Source organism: Rissa tridactyla, chromosome 17, assembly GCF_028500815.1.
Source record: "Rissa tridactyla isolate bRisTri1 chromosome 17, bRisTri1.patW.cur.20221130, whole genome shotgun sequence".
Taxonomy (NCBI): domain Eukaryota; kingdom Metazoa; phylum Chordata; class Aves; order Charadriiformes; family Laridae; genus Rissa; species Rissa tridactyla.
This window is the reverse complement of record NC_071482.1, coordinates 1,371,111-1,387,291: the sequence shown is the minus strand read 5'-3', so window position 1 is coordinate 1,387,291 and position 16,181 is coordinate 1,371,111. Positions and strand designations below refer to the sequence as shown.

Sequence of the window (16,181 nt, the reverse complement as noted above, 5' to 3'; positions counted from 1 at the left end):
GCGTCCCCGGCGAGCCCGAGGTGTCCTCCCCAGTGGGGTGCTGGGGTGCCCCGCTGCAGGCAGGGCTCTTCTGGAGAGCGGGTGACGCGGGGAGGCTGGTGCCTCACATGCAGCCTCCCCTTTCTGCAGCTTTGCGGAGCGGCAGGGCTCTGGCCTCGGGGAAGCGGGCATTCCTGCCCTGGCCAGCGTGCTGTGTTGGGTGCTGCCAGCCACGGGGCTCGCGCTGGGCTCCGATGCCTTGGTGGCACTCTGCCGCTGTCACCTGTTTGCACGTCCTGCTTGGACGCAGCAGCAGAACGGTGGCAGCTTTCCTGCTGGTGCCACGGATACGGGCTCTCACAGCGGGTGGCCCAGGCAGGATCTGTGCCCTGTGTTGGGGGCTGAGTGTCCCCCTGCCCCTGGTCGCAGGAGGGACAGCAGGGAGGAACGGGGGCGCTTTCTCCCCGGCACACAGAGGCACCGCGTCTCTGCTGACTGTGTTACAGCTGACCGCTCCGCACGTGCACTGGTGAAGGTAACGTGGTTTTGACAAACAAAAGCAGTTGAGAACGGGGTAAGAGCGGTGGCCCTGCGTGACTTCCCCATTTTATGTTGGTCTGATTAAATTGTGAATTCAATGGGGCTTAAGTTACAGACCCAGCTTGCGTTTGTCTAAAGGCTCTCTGGGATCTGGGGGTTTCTGCTCATAAAAGTCACAGTGTGCACCACGGAGCAGCAGCTCGTAACATTTTATTGCTGTCTGCCATGGCGTGCTGGAGAAACAGATCTTTTGAGAAAGAACAAAACAAAAATTGGAACCTAATAAGAGCTGATCTTGCTGGCACTAAGGTCTTGCTAACAGTGCCGTTTCAGCACAGGGAGGACCTGCTCCTCTGCTGTGGATTTTACCTCCTCAGTGGTTATTGCTCCTCTGTTCTCTGAAATAGCCTCTCAAAGCAGAGAAACAATTTCAGCCCCTAATACAAATTTAATTTATTTCTGCTAAACCTGACGTCCAGTGGTCTCTCCTCCCAGCCCACAGAAAGGTATGCTGTGTTTTCCCAAGGGCTGACGTTTCCCAGCCAGATTAGGAGCGATGAGTTTCTTGTGAAGCCGCCTGCCCACGTCTCTGGTGCTCTGCCGTGCCCAAAGGCAAGGCCGTGCAGATGAAGCAGACGCCTCGGACACGGCTTCGCCTCCGCTTCTGGAGAATTTGAGCGAGAAGGTCCTGCTGCGTGCTGCCCCTGGGGGAGCACAGCCGCGGTGGGTGCTCCCCTGTACTCACTGGCACCCTGCTTGTTCGGCCACGTCCTGCTCCGGAGCATCTTCCGAGCCAAGGGGTGCCGAGTGCGGCCCTGCAGCTGGCTGGGCTGTTCCCATATTCCTCTGTGCTTCGGAAATCAGAGGCCAGTGCCTCTCCAGGGAATGCAAATTACAAAAATACAGTCTGGCGGGCACCGTGTGAATTACCGCCCATTAGTGGTGTTTTTCCCAAACTCTCCTTTTATAGCTCTTTGTTCTGCTGTGCCCAAACGGAATTGTTTATATGGTTTCAGAGATGATGTTTCTCTACAAAAATGTTTTCCCCATGGTTTTGGATTGGTTCCCTTCCATGGCCGGTAACATCATTACTTGGCGGGGAGCTGCTGAACTTCAGCTTGTGCGATACCCACCCTGGTGAACCCGGCCCTTGGCAGCTTCACGGCTTTGTCCTTCGCTCCCAGGGGAACTCGGAGCACAAGAAACATTGGGTGATGTTTTTAGGATAAACGCAGCCATATGGCCGCGCACAATTTTTATCACGGCTCGGTTCTCAAGTGCCCCTGACCAGGCTGAGGGCTGCGTTGCCACCAACGGGGCAGTTTGCAAGCTGGGCGTTACAGAGAGGGGAAAGGCCTTAAGATTGGAGGGGAAAGTTCTGGAGAGCAAACGGCTCCTTCCCCTGCTCCCTGCCAGGAGCGCGGGGAGGAGACGGCTGCTGGGGCGTAAGACGACGCAGGCCGAGATGAAATCATGCCCTGGTTGAAGCTGCTGGCACCGCTCCTATTGACTCCAGTTGCGTGAGGAGATCAGCCCAGCCCCTTCGTTAGCACAAATTGGCATCATCCGCCCGGCCTCTGTGCTGCTAGCCCGCATTACACCAGCGAAAGGTTTGGCCCAGTTTCGCCAGAACAGGAGCGGTTGCTGGGTTGGGTTCTCTCCAGCAGAGCGGCTCTGTGGGGCAGACGTTTACCAGCAGCAGCGGCCGGAGCTGCTTTTCCTCCCCGGGAGGACCCTTCCCTTCCTACCTCCGCAGCCGGGTCTCTCTTTTACCTCGGTTTCTACAGAAAAAAAAAATAAATCTATGCTGCCAGTTTCTTAGATTCTATTGCTTTGGGCAGTGCCTTGCAAATTTGCAGATAAAGAGTGAAAGGAAGGAGAGCACGCAGCACAGCCAGCCAGGGTCCTGGCCGCTGTCTGCGTGGGGGCTCTGTGTCTGCCTCCGCAGAGACCCCCTGCGCTCGCTGCAGTCCCCGGGGCATGATCACAGCATCAGAATACTTTCCTGCGTGCGGTGGATAATAGCAGCCGAGGAACGGGCAAGGTCAGAGAAGCCCAAAACTTGATTATAACTGCTTGATCCGCACCTCACTCACTGCAGGGCAACTGACAGCCTTATCGTGTTATCCCTACGCATTAAAGAGACTTGACATTATCCAGCTCCTCTGTGTTGGGCTGTATCTCTTGACCCTTCTGAATAATTGCCTTGAAATGCCAGTGCTGGTTTATTTTCTTTTTATATGTTACTGGAAGCTGGGAAGTGAATGTACAATGGACTATGTGCCATTATTGTCTGATTTCTATCTAAGATGCATTTGAGTTATTAGGGGATGAAGCGGCTCGGCGGTGACAGCATTGCCAAGGTGTTTTTTCGAGAAGGGATGGCTCTCCAGGGCAGCAGCAGGAGCCAGGCAGACAGGGGTGTGCCAGCCTGCCCTGAAAGGGAGCTGTGCCCTGGGGCTACCGCCCAGTTGCCCACCTGACATGGAAAAGCTCTGGGTTTGAGAGGGTACCACCAAGCGCTGTTGATGCTGCGGTTTGCCCAGCTCTCAGGAGCTCAGGGCAGGCCCCCAGCTCACTGCCCTCCTGCTGCAGGTGCCCCCAGCCGCGGGGTGGTGGCCCTGGCCCGAGCCGCGGGCACCTCGGTGGCTCCAGGCACGGCCAGGACCGAAGCTTCCCTCCCTGCTGTGGCTGCGACCAGGCTGTTCCCAGCCACGAGCAGCTCGCCTGGGCACAGGCGTTCCCTCCAGGGGCCGGGCCGTGCTGTATTAAACACATATCTCCCTCCCGGATCTTGCTCCTCCCAACGCGCCCAGCTGTGCAATGGGAATAAACTGGTTGGTTGCCACAAAGCTCTGTGGCAGGGCGTTTGCTGACAGCAGCGGTGGGTGCAGCCCTTCTCCTTCTCTTAGGCACCATTTTGCCCTGGCTCTCTGAAGTATGTGGTGGTTTCTGACCTGATCTGGGTAAAACCCAAGGGGGCTGTTTCTCGGCGGCTGCTAAATGCTGGTGGACTGGGGGGAGTCAATGCAGGTAGCAGGTCCTGAGCGCCCCTGAAACCAAACCAGATGCTACTACTGCTGAGCTGGAAGTGTCCCTGCTGTCCCCTCCCAGCTGGCCTGACCAGGCTGGCCCTTGAGATCTGACCTGGCAACGTGACTAACACCCTGTGAACTGGGCCACCTGCCCTGGCAGCGTGGCATCCCCTTTCCAGCTACGCCATCCTGCTCTTGGGAGGCGGCGAGCAAGAGAGAAAAGCCTCTGGCACCGTGTTTACCCATTTATCTATGTAGATTTTCTGTTAGCCCCAGAGGAGCTCCGGCAGCCTGTTCCTCGCTCGCTGTTTCCTTCACTACCTCCGCACCAGGCACGCAGCGCGGGGCAGAGTCCACGCCGGCTCTCTGGTGCGGGAAGGATGTTTTAGAGCCTGGTGTGAACCTGCAGCCTGCATGCAGCAGGACTTGCTGCGTGATCTCATCAATGCTCATAAATAGCTAGAGGGTAGGGGACAAGAGCATGGGGCCAGACTCTTTCTGGTGGTGCCCAGTGACAGGACAAGGGGCAACGGGCGCAAACTGGAACACAGGGAATTGTGGCTGAAGACGAGGAAAAGCTTATTTCCTTTGAGGGTGCCAGAGCCCTGTCACAGGCTGCCCAGAGAGGTGGTGGACTCTCCTCCGGAGGCATTCCAAACCTGCCTGGATGTGTTCCTGTCCAACCTGCTCCGGGTGACCCTGCTTTGGCAGGGGGTTGGACGAGGTGATCATAGAATGGTTTAGGTTGGAATGGACCTCAAAGCCCACCCAGTGCCACCCCCTGCCCTGGGCAGGGACATCTCCCACCAGCCCAGGTTGCTCCAAGCCCCGTCCAACCTGGCCTTGAACCCCTCCAGGGATGGGGCAGCCACAGCTGCTCTAGGCAACCTGGGCCAGGGGCTCACCGCCCTCAGAGTGAAAAATTTCATTCTGAGATCTAACCTAAACGTCCCCTCTTCCAGTTTGAAGCCATTCCCCCCCGTCCTCTCGCTACTTTGGCCTCCGAACGTCCCTTCCAACCCCAACCCTTCTGTGACTGTGTGATCTCGGAGCAGCTGATGCCCATCAAACCTCGCCTCGCCCCCCCCCGCCCAGGAAGCGCACACGCCCCGACCCCAATTGCAGCTGTGCAAAGGGGGCCAAGCACGTCCGGGGGGGCGGTGGGGAGCCCCCGGCCCTTTGTGTGCCGCTCCCGGCCGCCACCCTCCGCCCCAGCTCCGCTCGCCCCTCGCCCCCCCGCGCTCCCCCGGGCTCTCCCGCCGCCCCCCCGCCGGCGGCAGGCGCCGCCCCCGCCCCGCCCGGCCCGGCCCGCCCCGCTCCCCTTTGTGCAGCAGCCCCGCTCCGCGCACACACCGCGCCGCTCCGCGACCCCCCGCCGCCGCCCGGCGCAGCGGGGACCGACAGCCCGCACCGCTCCGCTCCGCTCCGGCCCGAGAGCTCAGGTGGGTCCGGCCGACGGGGCGCCTCCGGCGGGGCCGGGGAGGGCGCGGCGGCGTGTCCCGCCCGGCTCGGGGGTGCTCGGCTCGGGGCTCCGCGTAGCGGGGCTCGGGGCATCGCCGCGCCGCGGCCCCGTTCTATCGGGGAAGCCGCCGGGGCACGGCACGCCCCGCCCTGCACCCCGGGCCGGATCGGTGCCCCGGGACGCCGCCTTGCGCCTCGGGCCGCCCGCATCCCCGGTCCTGGCGGCTGCCATGGCAACGCCCGGGTACCGTGGTTTCCCTCATCCCACCGTTGCCTGGTTACCGGCCCCCCGTGCTGGGAAGGGTGCCCCGGCGGACCAGCCGTCCCCACCGCGGGTAGACCCCGGGCACGCCCTGCCTCCCCCGGGTTGCCCCAGGCTGGCTGGGCTCCGTGGTGCGCGGGGAGCTCCGGGAAGAGGGAGGTAATCCTCCTCTCCGAGTGTTTGGCAGCGCTCTGGCTTCTGTTGTTAAATATTTTAGTAACGCCGTAGCGATACATAAACAGTGAAGTGCTTTATCCCGGGGAGGCGTACCAGAGGAAAGGAAGAGCGTGTCTCTCGGGGTGTGTAATTAATGCTTCCTGAAGAAACAGATATCAGAGTCCATGTGGTGGAACTCGGATCTTGCAGGAATATTTCTGTGGGAGGGAAAGTGACAGGTGGTTCATGTGGATGTGAATAAGCTTTGCAGCATGAAAGAGCAGCCTCTCGGGAAAAGCTGCCTGCGGATTAGGACTTGAAGCGGTCCCCTGCACCCATTCCAGCAAGCCCGCAGTGCTCTGAGGTGCTCTTGGGTCCTGTTGGGATTTTTAGCCCCTCTGGGGTGCTTTCGCTCCCACTTTGGAATGAAGATGAGCCCAGAGAGCCCCTGCCCACATGTGGCAGGAGCGTGGTTCTGAGATGGAGTGATGGGGAGTGCGCGAGGGAAAGCTGCCAGCGTAGAGGGCAGTGGCTGCGGAGCCAGGCCACCTGTTAGAGCTGCCGGAGAGTCCCCTGTGCCTGTGAGGTGTGGGGCTGGCTACACCTTCTTGTGACACTTGTGTTTCACCCTCATCTTGGAATTTTAGCTGTCTCCTTGAAACTTACCCGTTTGGGTAATACACCGCGGAGAGTCGCGGTTTTGCCGTGAGTTTAGACTTTGGTGTTGAGGACGACTCCCCAGTGCAGCGAACTGGCAGCTTTGTGCCTGGTTGTTCCCCCATGTTTGCCTTTCGGGCTGTTTGTGTCTTTCCAAAGTGTAAAGAAAGAGGCCACCGAGCTCCATGGCCGTCATGTCACCGCACCTCCCGAGCACGGAGAAGGCACTGCTCGCCCCAGGCGGCATGGGGCATCCTGCTGAGGGGGCTGTGGCTGTCCCCGCTCACCACATGCAGCCACAGCGGTGCTGGCAGGGACAAGGGCCGTGCCTGGTGGGGACTCCTGTTTGCCTTGCGATTGGCGGTGGTCGTGACTGACGGCAACAGTAAAGGAGCGACTGGAGAAAATGTCCGCTCTTTGATGCTCTGCTGTGCCTGGCAGTATTGTGGCACCCCGGGACACACGGCAGCTTGAAACAGCTTCTATTCAGTGCTTGCTGCTGCTCCGGATTTCTCTCGCCAGCGGGACCTGCCAGGTAACCTCTGCTTTTTGACTGCCTGTTGTATTCCCGTGGCGCTGATGCCCGGCCGTGCCCCGCTCAGCACGCGGAGCCCGGGCTTTGGCTGGGGTGTGGCGAGGGCTGGGTGTGGAGGGAGGACAGGACGGCTTGAGCAGGTGCAGGGCTTAGGTTTACAGCACCCGGTTATCTGTTAAGCAAACGAGGGGAGCTCAGGAGCAGCAGAGTGCCGACGGGAGGAGGTGGTGGTGGTGTTTACTGCTTCCCCGGTGCCGAGTGCTGGGTTCCCTGTCGGCTCTCCCAATGCCAGTGCTGCTGGGTGGCCATTAGCTCGGAGGTCTGCCTCCAGTGAAGGGCAAGCCTCCGTTTTTTCATGCCTGCTGCTTCTTGTTTGGGGAAACGTGTATTGTCAGGGGTGGGCCGGGGACTGCCGGTGAGCCAGATGTGGCTGGGCAGCTTTGTCTGAGGCTCCTTGATGTTTTAGGGCTGGTCGCCCAGGGCTGGAAGAAGCCTTGCAGGAGGCAAGTTGAGTGCAGGGGTATGGGTGAGGGAGGCAGCACGGGGTGCGCTCAGAGCCTTGCTTAGCCGTGTTCAGCAATTCCCTGTGACCACGTGTTCCTGCAAGCATGGACCTGGTCAGGGCTGGTCCGTGGGGGTCCGTGTGAGAGTCTCGTCCAGGGCTGAAGCTCGGGTTCCTGCGGCTCCTGGAGAGGGTTTCCTTGGGATATCCTCTGGTTTGGGGAGGTACCCCAAACTTGGTCTTCTGTCCGGGCAGACTTTCAGTCAGCACCAAATTTGGGAAGTGCTGTCCACATCAGAATGGCGAGGGCTGGAAATCTCTCCTCTCTCATTTAGGAGCACGAGGTGCAACAACAGGCGCGTTAATAGCCAGATTGATGCTGACGTGAAATGGCAGAAGAGCCCATCTATGCATAGCTGGAAATGTCCATTCACACATGCACACTCTTAAATGCTCCAGGCAACTGAGCACTGCTGTCACGGTCTTGGGGGCTTTGCACAGAAAGTGGAGATTTTAACTAGGTCTGATCTTCGGGAGATGCCCTGAGGACTCCTGACGGAAGGAGGAGGCTGCCCAGCGTTAGGCTGTGATGGCTGAGACTTGACAGGGCTGATCTATGCAAAACAATGAAAAGGAAAAGGGGACTTCAAGATTCAGTGCCGTTACAAATTTACCTGCCTTGCTCTGGCATGATTTGTCATGCTACGGAGAGCTAATTGGTGGGCAGGAGAGACTGGGTCTGTCTGTCCGGATTTCCCCTCGCTCCTCTGTCTTGCACGCACGCACGCTAACCCAGGGACACACAGGATTGCAAGGAGGGATTATCCAGAAGCGGGAGGCTGGGGGACGGCGGTGACTGTGCCTTGCACGGGGCGAGGCGTGTTGGCCACGAGCTCGGCAGGAAGGCAGCAGGGCAGTGAGTCACTCGGCCGGCTCCGGTGCCTGTCAGCTGCGCCCGCGTGGCTGCGGGTGGCTACCAGCTCTGGCTGCCCCAAGCCCAGCGTGGCGAGGGTGGCCCTGGTGCTGCCAGTGGCTGTGCTGGGCAGGATGGGACCGAGCCCCAGCCAGGCACTGCTCCTGGGGCTGCTAGCCACGGCTGGTGGCCCCAGGGGCCAGGCTGCGCTGGCTCCTCCGGCCCCAGGGCCAAGCAGGGCACCCCGGGGCAATGCTTCCCCAGGGCAGGGAGGGCATCCCTGGGCGTCTGGGTCCTGCCAGCGTCTGAGGACAAGGGTGGCTCTGTGGGCACCACCTGCAAACCCTCACCACGGGGCAGGTCCAGCCCTGGCCACCTCTGTGGTGGTGCAGGGTCAGTCCCTCAGCCTGGGCTCGTCCCCATCCTACCAGAGAGGGGTTCGGGGAGAGCACAGGTAACCCCCGAACAGCTCTCGCTCAGTCACGCAGATGGGGACGGAGGGGTAAATATTTGGTATATAAATATCTTCGGTGTAGAGTATCTTAAAACCGCAGATTGGTTTGAGGTGAGAGGGAAGGAGAGCTCTGGGCACCGCCGCCCCGCTTCCTGTGCCACTCTGCCGCTCTCCCTATTAAGGCAGATCTTGCAGTTCTAACAGGAAAAAAACATGTTTTGATTCGATTCGCATGCGAAGTGCTCGGCGCTGCCCGTTCCCCCTGAGCTGTACGGGCGTGTGGCTGCTGGGTTTGGTGACTGCAAGCTTTGTGTCACTAATAATGGGGAGAAAGCGGCGAAAACGGCGCAGTGTGGGTGAGGAGCAGGCTGGGCTCGGGGCTCTGTCGCTCGTGGGGCAGCTGTTGTTTTTTCCGCTGCCTTTGTGTGAAGGCAGAGCTGGATTCAGCCTGGAGGGAGGGCAGGGAGCAGCGCCTTCCTGCCTCGGACACTGTGGGCTGAAGGCGCAAGCGAGGAAAACAGCAAAGCCCTTGCCACGTTTGCTCTTCCCGTTTTTATTTCAGCTCTGCGGAAAAGTGGGTGGGCCAGCATGAAACAACACAAAAAAAAAAAACCTGTGGAGCTTCGCGAAGCATATGCTTCCTTGGAGGAGAAGTGGGCTCGTTTGCGCTCTGGAACGCTGTGTTTGTTTTCCTAGCAGGGACCCCGCCAATCCTGGTGGTTAACTCGCACGGAGAGAAGTCGTAGCGCACGGAAGCCTGCGAATTTTGGGAACTGAGTTAGAAAAACAAAGAACATATGTGTGTTGTGTGCTTGGCAACAAAAGTGAGCTCTGCCGCATGAAGCGCGAGGAGCCAAGAGCTGAGCGGGGGACTGGAAACACGGTCTGGGGCTGAGCAGGGCCCCAGCGCTGGGCAGCTGCGGAGAGCGGGGAGCGAAGCCTGCGCTGGGGCATGTTCCTTCTGTTCGTGCTGGCGAAGCACGCCCAGGCAGCCAGCCACGGGGCTCCTCTGGTTTCCGAGCTGCTCCGGGACCTGCCTGTCAGACCCTCGTGCCGCGGCAGGCAGGGCTGCCCGTGCTGTAAAACACCTTCCCGGGTGCCAACGGGAGCACCCCAAAATAGAAAAGGTGCGATGGGGAGGTGATTCGCATGTGAGGGGTGACTCAGGGTGAGAGCTGGTGCCTGCAGGAGCCGCAGGGCTGCGGGAGGGGAGCGTGCGGGGGGCGAGGGCACCCAGCCGGCCCCCCTGCACTCACAGCAAAGCTCAGCCGCAGGGACAGGGTCCCATGCACCTTGGCTGGGGTGTTGGGGCTCAGGGCAGGAATGGGACGGTTGTGAATAATGCAAAATTCCCGAGTGTGTGCTCCGGGGGATGTCGCTGAGCTGCTGCTACAATAGTAGTCAAATAGCAGCAAAATAAACAGTAAAAATCTGATTAATGGCTTCTTCAAAAAATCAAGGCATCATTAATGCACCATAAGAGCCAATTAATACTGTTCATCTAGCAACGGCATGTGCTGTATTGCATCTCCTTGTGCACGTACAACACCCTCGTATCGGGTAATGACACTGATTTTGCGCTGGCAGCCTCGGCAGTAAGGAGATAAAGGACATGAGATAAAGGACGCGGGGAAAATGCTCAGCTAGAAGTTACTGTATCACCAGCTGTTGGGTTCTTTGTACATGTTTCTAAGACCTGGTAATTATCCAGAATTACGTGCCTCAGCAAACGGGAGGGCTTGTCTGGGCACAGGGAGCCAGCGGCACGCTCCAGCGCGGCGTGGCAGCGCAGCCCCGCGCCGCACAATGGCAGCGGCAGCTGCAGGCGAGGGAAATTAAACCCTCCAGCGTTCAGATAAAACACGTTTACTTCAAAATGACAAGACGTGGAAGGGGAGGGAAGGACGTGGATTATCATGGGAGGCAACTTGTCCTGATGAATGCGTCGGGTTCTGGAAACGTGCTCCCCACGTTAGCAGGTGCTGGAGGCTCCATCCCTCCGCAGGCGCAATGGGAGCTGGCTCCTGACGGCAGCACCGGGAGCAGCCGTGGGGCGAAATGCCGCTGGGGCCAGCTCGGGCAGGCTGGTGGGCACTGATGAGCCTTCCCTGGGCACCTCCACAGCACAAGCTGGGACGAGGAGCCGCAGCGGGATCTGGGGGACCACGGTGCCCCGAGGAGCCGGGCTGGGGCAGCCAAGCTGCCTGTCCCCGTGGCTGGCAGGCGGGGTGGGCTGGGATTGAGGTCGCATCCAAATCAGGTCAGGCTCTGGAGGGGCTGAATAGCAGCACGCTGGGGATCTGCATCCATCCGCTAGCTGAATTCCTGCTCTGTCGAGGGCCCCTTTCTTATCGGCACTAATCCAGCGCAGCAGCTGCAGCAGCTCTGTAGCACTCGGTGCTATCAGTGCTGTGCAGGGCGTGCGATAACCTCCCCCTTCCCCTCCTGCGCCAGCAGCGAGCCCTCCTCGCGCTCCCGCACCATGTATGGCCACCCAGCCCTGTCGTCGGGCTGCGTAGTGACTGCCTGGCAGCCGCCGAGCACAAACCAGCCGAGCCCGGCGGGCGGGCGGCCGGGGAGGCAGTGTCCACCCTGCCTCTGTGCTCCCCAGCCCCCCGGCTCGCTCCCTCGACGGAGACGCGTCTGCCAAGCCCTCTCCTCCTGGCAAGAGGTGTGTCCCCCGCATGCAGCCACCCGCTGGGAAGGGACGGCTGGGTCCGCAGTGCCCTGGGCCAGCTGTCAGGACGGAGGGCAACCTGGCCCCTCGGGAGGAGGAGAAAGGATGCTCGTGCCGGCCCCGCTGTGCTCGGGGCCAGTTAATAGGTAGCGTGTGTGCTGGCAGGGCTCTCCCTTTGCAGAGTGGCGGTGCCTGGTGTTGGCTGGTCCCGAGGGTGCCCATCCCAGATGGGTGCAGCAGCAGCTCGGGGCACAGAGGTGTGCAGCCCCGAGCTGGCAGGGAGCGTCACAGCCCGTTGTTACGCCCAGGCTGAGACCTTGAGACGGGGCCGTGCTCCCGAGGGTGCCCCCGGTGTGTGGGTGCTTGTGAAGGGGCAGGGAGAGGCTTGGGGGCGAGGGGGGACCGAGGGGTATTGAAGCTCTCACTGCCGCAGGTGAGCGTGGGGAGCTGGGAGGGGCAAGTGCAGCTTCCAGCTCGGGTCCCACCAGGACCACTGGCCTCATTGTAGGAATGTGCTGTAATTGCTATGCTAATTGGGACAAATTAAACTATGCTCTGGGTGAAGGGCACAGTACTGACCTTGATGGAGAGATCACAGCCCTTGTGCTGGCCCCGTTGCCTGCAGTGCAACCTTGCGACCGCACTGAGAACCGTGCCAGGAGCAGAGCCAGTGGTGGAGAGGTGGTCGAAAATATGCCACAGCACCCTGCAAAAAGTCTGTCTGTCTGCTCAGACCCTTCCCCTCCTTTGCACCCATGAGCCGCTGTGTGCCTGTTGGGCTGGGTGCGGCTATGGCCAGCCTGGCTCCCTCTCCCAGTGTGGGCTGCAGGGGCTGTGCACAGTCGGGCACCATTGTCTGTGGTCCCTCCTGTGCCCTCCAGCCCCGTCACGGTGCCTTCCACCAGCCACCCGGGTGCTGACCCCGCTTCTCCCCTCTCTCGCAGCAGCCATGGAGGCAGCGCTGATCTTCCTGTGCTCCCTGCTGGTGCCGGTGGCGGTGGCAGATGGTAGGTGTCAAGTGTTTTCCGCATAGAGGAGGTGGCAGGGGCACGGGAAAAGGCTGTGGGGCCCCAGAGGACAGCCGCCCCTCTGATCCAAGGGGGCTGGAGTGGTGTAGGGGCAGCGGGGGGCTGCAGGGGCTCACCTCACACCCCTTGTCTGCTTATTTCCAGTGGCCACCCAGGAGAAGGAGGAGGACCCCTTCAACTATGGTGAGCATCGCTGGGCATGGGTGTGCAGGCAGGGACACGTGTGCCTGTGCGATGGGGAGCAAAAGAGGCCGGCCCCTTCCCTCAGCCCGGCAGGAACAAGGCGCTCTGTCTCTTCCCCCCAGATTACCAGAGCCTGAGGATCGGAGGGCTGGTGTTTGCCGTGGTCCTGTTCACTGTCGGCATTCTCCTTATACTCAGTAAGTTTGAGACCGGGCGGGTGCTGGGCGCGGGGGGTGGCTGTCGGGAAAGGCCATGGCCGGTTCCCACTTTGCCCATGCTCACGGTGTTTCTCTCCCCTTGCAGGCAGGAGCTGCAGGTGCAGTTTCAACCAGAAGCCCAGGTGAGTGGGGGCAGGATCTGCCTTGGAGAGCCTCTCTGCCCCGTGCTCAGCTCTCCCCGGGCTCCCTGGCTGCGGTCCCTCGGCATCCCTTTCGGGTGCCTGGTGCCCGAAGTGGAGGGATGCTCTGCCGCGGGCCTCCTGGGTGGCACAGCTCCCAGGGCACCTTCCTCAGCGTGTCCCTGCGCTCTGGGGCATCCCACCCCTGGGGTGGGGTGCAGGTCCCACCCGCTCTCACCATGCACCTCTTCTTGCAGAGCTCCGGGGGACGAGGAGGCTCAGGCTGAGAACCTGATCACCTCAAACGGTAAGGTCACCTGTCCCATGCTGTGTGTCCTCTGCCGCTGCTTCTGGGTTGCACCTGCCTGCCTGCAGAGCATCCAGCTGTGGGCAGGCACTGCAACCCCTCTGCCCTTCCCTTTGCAGCGACGGGAGCACAGAAAGCGGAGAACTGAACAAGAGCCATGCGGTGAGTCCCGGGGCTGCCGCGGACCGGCCCAGGCCAGCGTGAGTGGTGGCACCAGGGCTGTCACAGCCTCAGTGCTGGGAAGGAAGGGAGGGGTGGCCGGGGCTGCATGCGGGGGGCGACTCCGGGGCTCCCAGTAGACCAGTCTGCTGGGACTGGGCGGCTCTGCATCCCCAGCACGGTGCAGGAGCGAGCACTGGCAGGGAAACATGCAGTGCTGGCGAGGTGCCGGGTGTCCCATGCTCGGCCAGCCCCACTCAGCCCAGCAGGAAAAGGAAGCATCTGTCTGGATTTTCCCTTGCATTGCGTTTCCTTCCCTTGTGCTCCTCCACCCCGAAGTGGCTTTATTTTTAGGGCCTCCAGAGAGCTGAGTGCGAGTTCCCCGGGGCTCCTCGCCTGCAGCCAGAGTTGCCCCAAGCTCCCGGGCTGTTGGGAGCCGGGGAACGGCTGGAGCCCATGCTGGGGCGAGCGTGGTTTGTGCTGCTGGTGGACGAGCCCCGCGCAGGGCAAGGCGGCGGCGCTGCTCCCGGCCTGACTCGCTGCTCTCCTCCCCACGCAGACCCAGAGACCCCGGGACAGATGCTCGGACCGCAGATGCCAGTGGCCTGCGAGGAAACTGCAATCGCAGCAGCAGGTCCCTCTAAGGAGACGCGAAGCTGCTGTGTCTGTGTTACCCTCTGTACTTCAGCACCGGTTCTCTGTTTACTAACCCGACTAAACTCCGCTCCCGTCCTCTCTGCCTCCAGTGGTGTGTAATGTTGATGTGAGATGATCATTACCTCTAAGGCTAGTCGTTGCTGATGTTGTAATAGTGACTTTCTCTTCACCTTTCTCGTGCTGTGCGTGTGATTCGGGCTCTGTACGACTGGCAGGCGCTGCCCCCCCAGCCCGGGCAGGGGACCCGCAGGGCGGCACAGAGCCTGCTGCAGCCCCGGGGGACCCCTGCGTCCCCGCACCCGCAGTGGGGGGCTCGTGGGTCACCCCGGCTGGCTTTGGGCAGGGCTCGGGGACCAGTCGAGCGTTCTTGGGGCTTGCCCAGCGTGACTCTGGGCCGCGCGTTGCCGTTTCAGCAATAATCCTCCTGCGCGCCCCCAGCCCAAAGGCAGCCGCGGTGCGGGGGGGTGAGTCAGGGGGGACATCCCGCAGCTTGACCGCCCCAGGTGGTGGCACCTGCCTGCAGGATTTAGGGCTCCCCTTTCTCGCCTGCTTGGCGTGCCCCCTTCGTGTCCCTGGCTAAAACCACGCCGTCCCTGCGGGATGCTGTTTTAAACATGAGGAAATGCTGTGGTGGCCGAGAAGCCCGTGAAATCCCCCAGCACGGTGACACTGTGAAAGAGGGCGGCTGCGCAGCGGTGACCCTGCTAACCAGCACAAACCAGCTCCTCGCCAGCGCTCTGCCGGCCCGCAGACAGAGGCGGGCAGGTTCAACAGTCTCTGAGGGCTAAAGAGAAACACGGACTGAATTAAAGATCCTGTCCTTGCTTGTCTTGGGCAGGGAAAGGGCAGCGGCGTTTCCTCCCGGTGCTCCCTGCCCTTCCTGATGCCTCGTCGCTCCCTGTGCCGTGGTCCGGGACACGGCCACCCGCGTCAGTGCTGCGTGTCGTCCCGTGGCGATTACATGTCGTCAGCCCCCTGATGCCACCTGCCCCTTCGCCCCGCGGAGCAGCAGTGAGTGATGCACAGGGCTTTGCAGTGGCGACGTGACGGCTCTGGAGGGGCTGAGCCCAGAGTCCATCGTCACCTCGTGTCCGCTGGTGGGTCGGAGGCAAACCCGTGAGTCTGGCCCCTTCCCCAAGCCCCTGGGCAAGAAAAACCATGCCCTCAGCTGGGGCTGGGGACCACTGGCTTAGTTGTGGGCACTTGCCAAAGCAGGGTCAGCCTGGGCAGCAGTGGGGGATGTCCAGGGCTGCACTGAAACATGTCAGAGCGCCGTCCACACGTTCTTGTCCTCCAGGATGGTTTGGAGAGGGGGTTTCTGCTATGCCTACCCCACCGCGGTGGCCCTGCCTCCAGCGTGGGCTGTGTCCCTGTGTGCTTTGCATCCCTTGGCGGGACTGGGAAGCACTCTCTGTCCCATCTGGGTGAGGCAGAGGGACCGTGTCTCTGGTACTGTGTCCCTTGCCTTCCCCCCGGCCATGGCAGAGAGCTCTGCTCCCCTTCTGCAGAGCAGCCCCCGTGCAGCCCGGCCCCTCGGTGTCAGCTCTCTGCGTGTCCCGCGTCGGAGTGCCCGTGGTGTCTGTAGTGTGCTCTTGGTGTTAACACGAAACAAAGAAATCCCTGTGGTGTGTAGAAATGGCAAAATCCCGACTGTTGTAAAATAAACTGAGCTATTGTGTTTCCTTTTAAATAGGCGAGTGTGCTGTTGTGGTGAAGCACTGGTGTGTTCCGTGCTGTGACCTAAAAGGGGGGGAAAGGAATAAAATATCGTTTCTATCGGTGCCTGGCTGCGTCATCTCAAGGGCCGTGGCATTTCCAGGGCTCGGGGAGAGGCTGCGGGATGGGGACGAGGGCCGTGGCTCTGCTGGGGAGGGTGGTTGGGCGAGCTGGCGAGTGGCTTCCCACGCTGTCCCGCGGCGGAGGGGAGCAGTGGCAGCGCATCCCCCCGGCCAGCACAGATGGGCTTTGTGCTAGCAGCGGCGGGCTCTCCCATTCCCCCCTCCCCGCCGCCCTCTTTTCTGCAGCCAGCAGCAGTTTCAACAATGGCCAGCCACCCTGTGAAGGGAGTGTGGGAGCGGCCAGCCCCGAGGGATGCGGGCACAGAACCCCCTTGTCCCCTGGCCTTTCAGGAGCTTGTGTGACAGCCACTGGTGCGCCGACGGAGGGGGATGCTGGGCACCGTCTCGGCTCCGTGACGGCAGGAGGGCCCCACGCAGCACCCTCCCAGGGCTTGGCTTCACCCCGCGGCGCCGGAGCTGATGCCGAGGGGAGAGGTCCCTGGGGCCGGCTCCCCCCGGCCACCGCAGCGCTGATGGGCTCGGGCGCGTGACTGCCGCTTG

At 61.3% G+C, this 16,181-nt stretch overlaps 1 protein-coding gene across 7 annotated transcripts; it reads left to right on the top strand.

Annotated features, from left to right (window-relative positions):
• The first annotated feature begins 4,867 nt into the window (after positions 1–4,867).
• FXYD6 (FXYD domain containing ion transport regulator 6) lies at positions 4,868–15,532 on the top strand. Of its 7 annotated transcripts, none has more exons than XM_054223133.1 (8): positions 4,868–4,996; positions 12,116–12,178; positions 12,344–12,382; positions 12,505–12,579; positions 12,686–12,722; positions 12,977–13,026; positions 13,146–13,188; positions 13,745–15,532. In XM_054223133.1, the coding sequence occupies exons 2-7, from the start codon at positions 12,121–12,123 to the stop codon at positions 13,172–13,174; spliced, it is 288 nt and encodes a 95-aa protein (XP_054079108.1). In that variant the 5' UTR covers positions 4,868–4,996; positions 12,116–12,120; the 3' UTR covers positions 13,175–13,188; positions 13,745–15,532. The 7 variants fall into 7 exon arrangements, 6 of the variants coding, with proteins under 6 accessions (XP_054079108.1, XP_054079109.1, XP_054079107.1 ...); XM_054223134.1 differs by having other exon boundaries at positions 4,870–4,996; positions 12,119–12,178; XR_008469659.1 differs by lacking the exon at positions 4,868–4,996 and adding an exon at positions 10,842–11,317 and having other exon boundaries at positions 13,146–13,226.
• Positions 15,533–16,181: the final 649 nt, after the last annotated feature.

Coding starts and splice junctions, on each gene's coding strand:
- FXYD6 (XM_054223131.1), top strand. CDS start 11,179: ATGCAGCCACCCGCTGGGAAGGGACGGCTGGGTCCGCAGTGCCCTGGG. Junction 12,383..12,504: donor GGAGGACCCCTTCAACTATG/GTGAGCATCGCT, acceptor TCTTCCCCCCAG/ATTACCAGAGCCTGAGGATC. Junction 13,027..13,145: donor GAACCTGATCACCTCAAACG/GTAAGGTCACCT, acceptor TTCCCTTTGCAG/CGACGGGAGCACAGAAAGCG.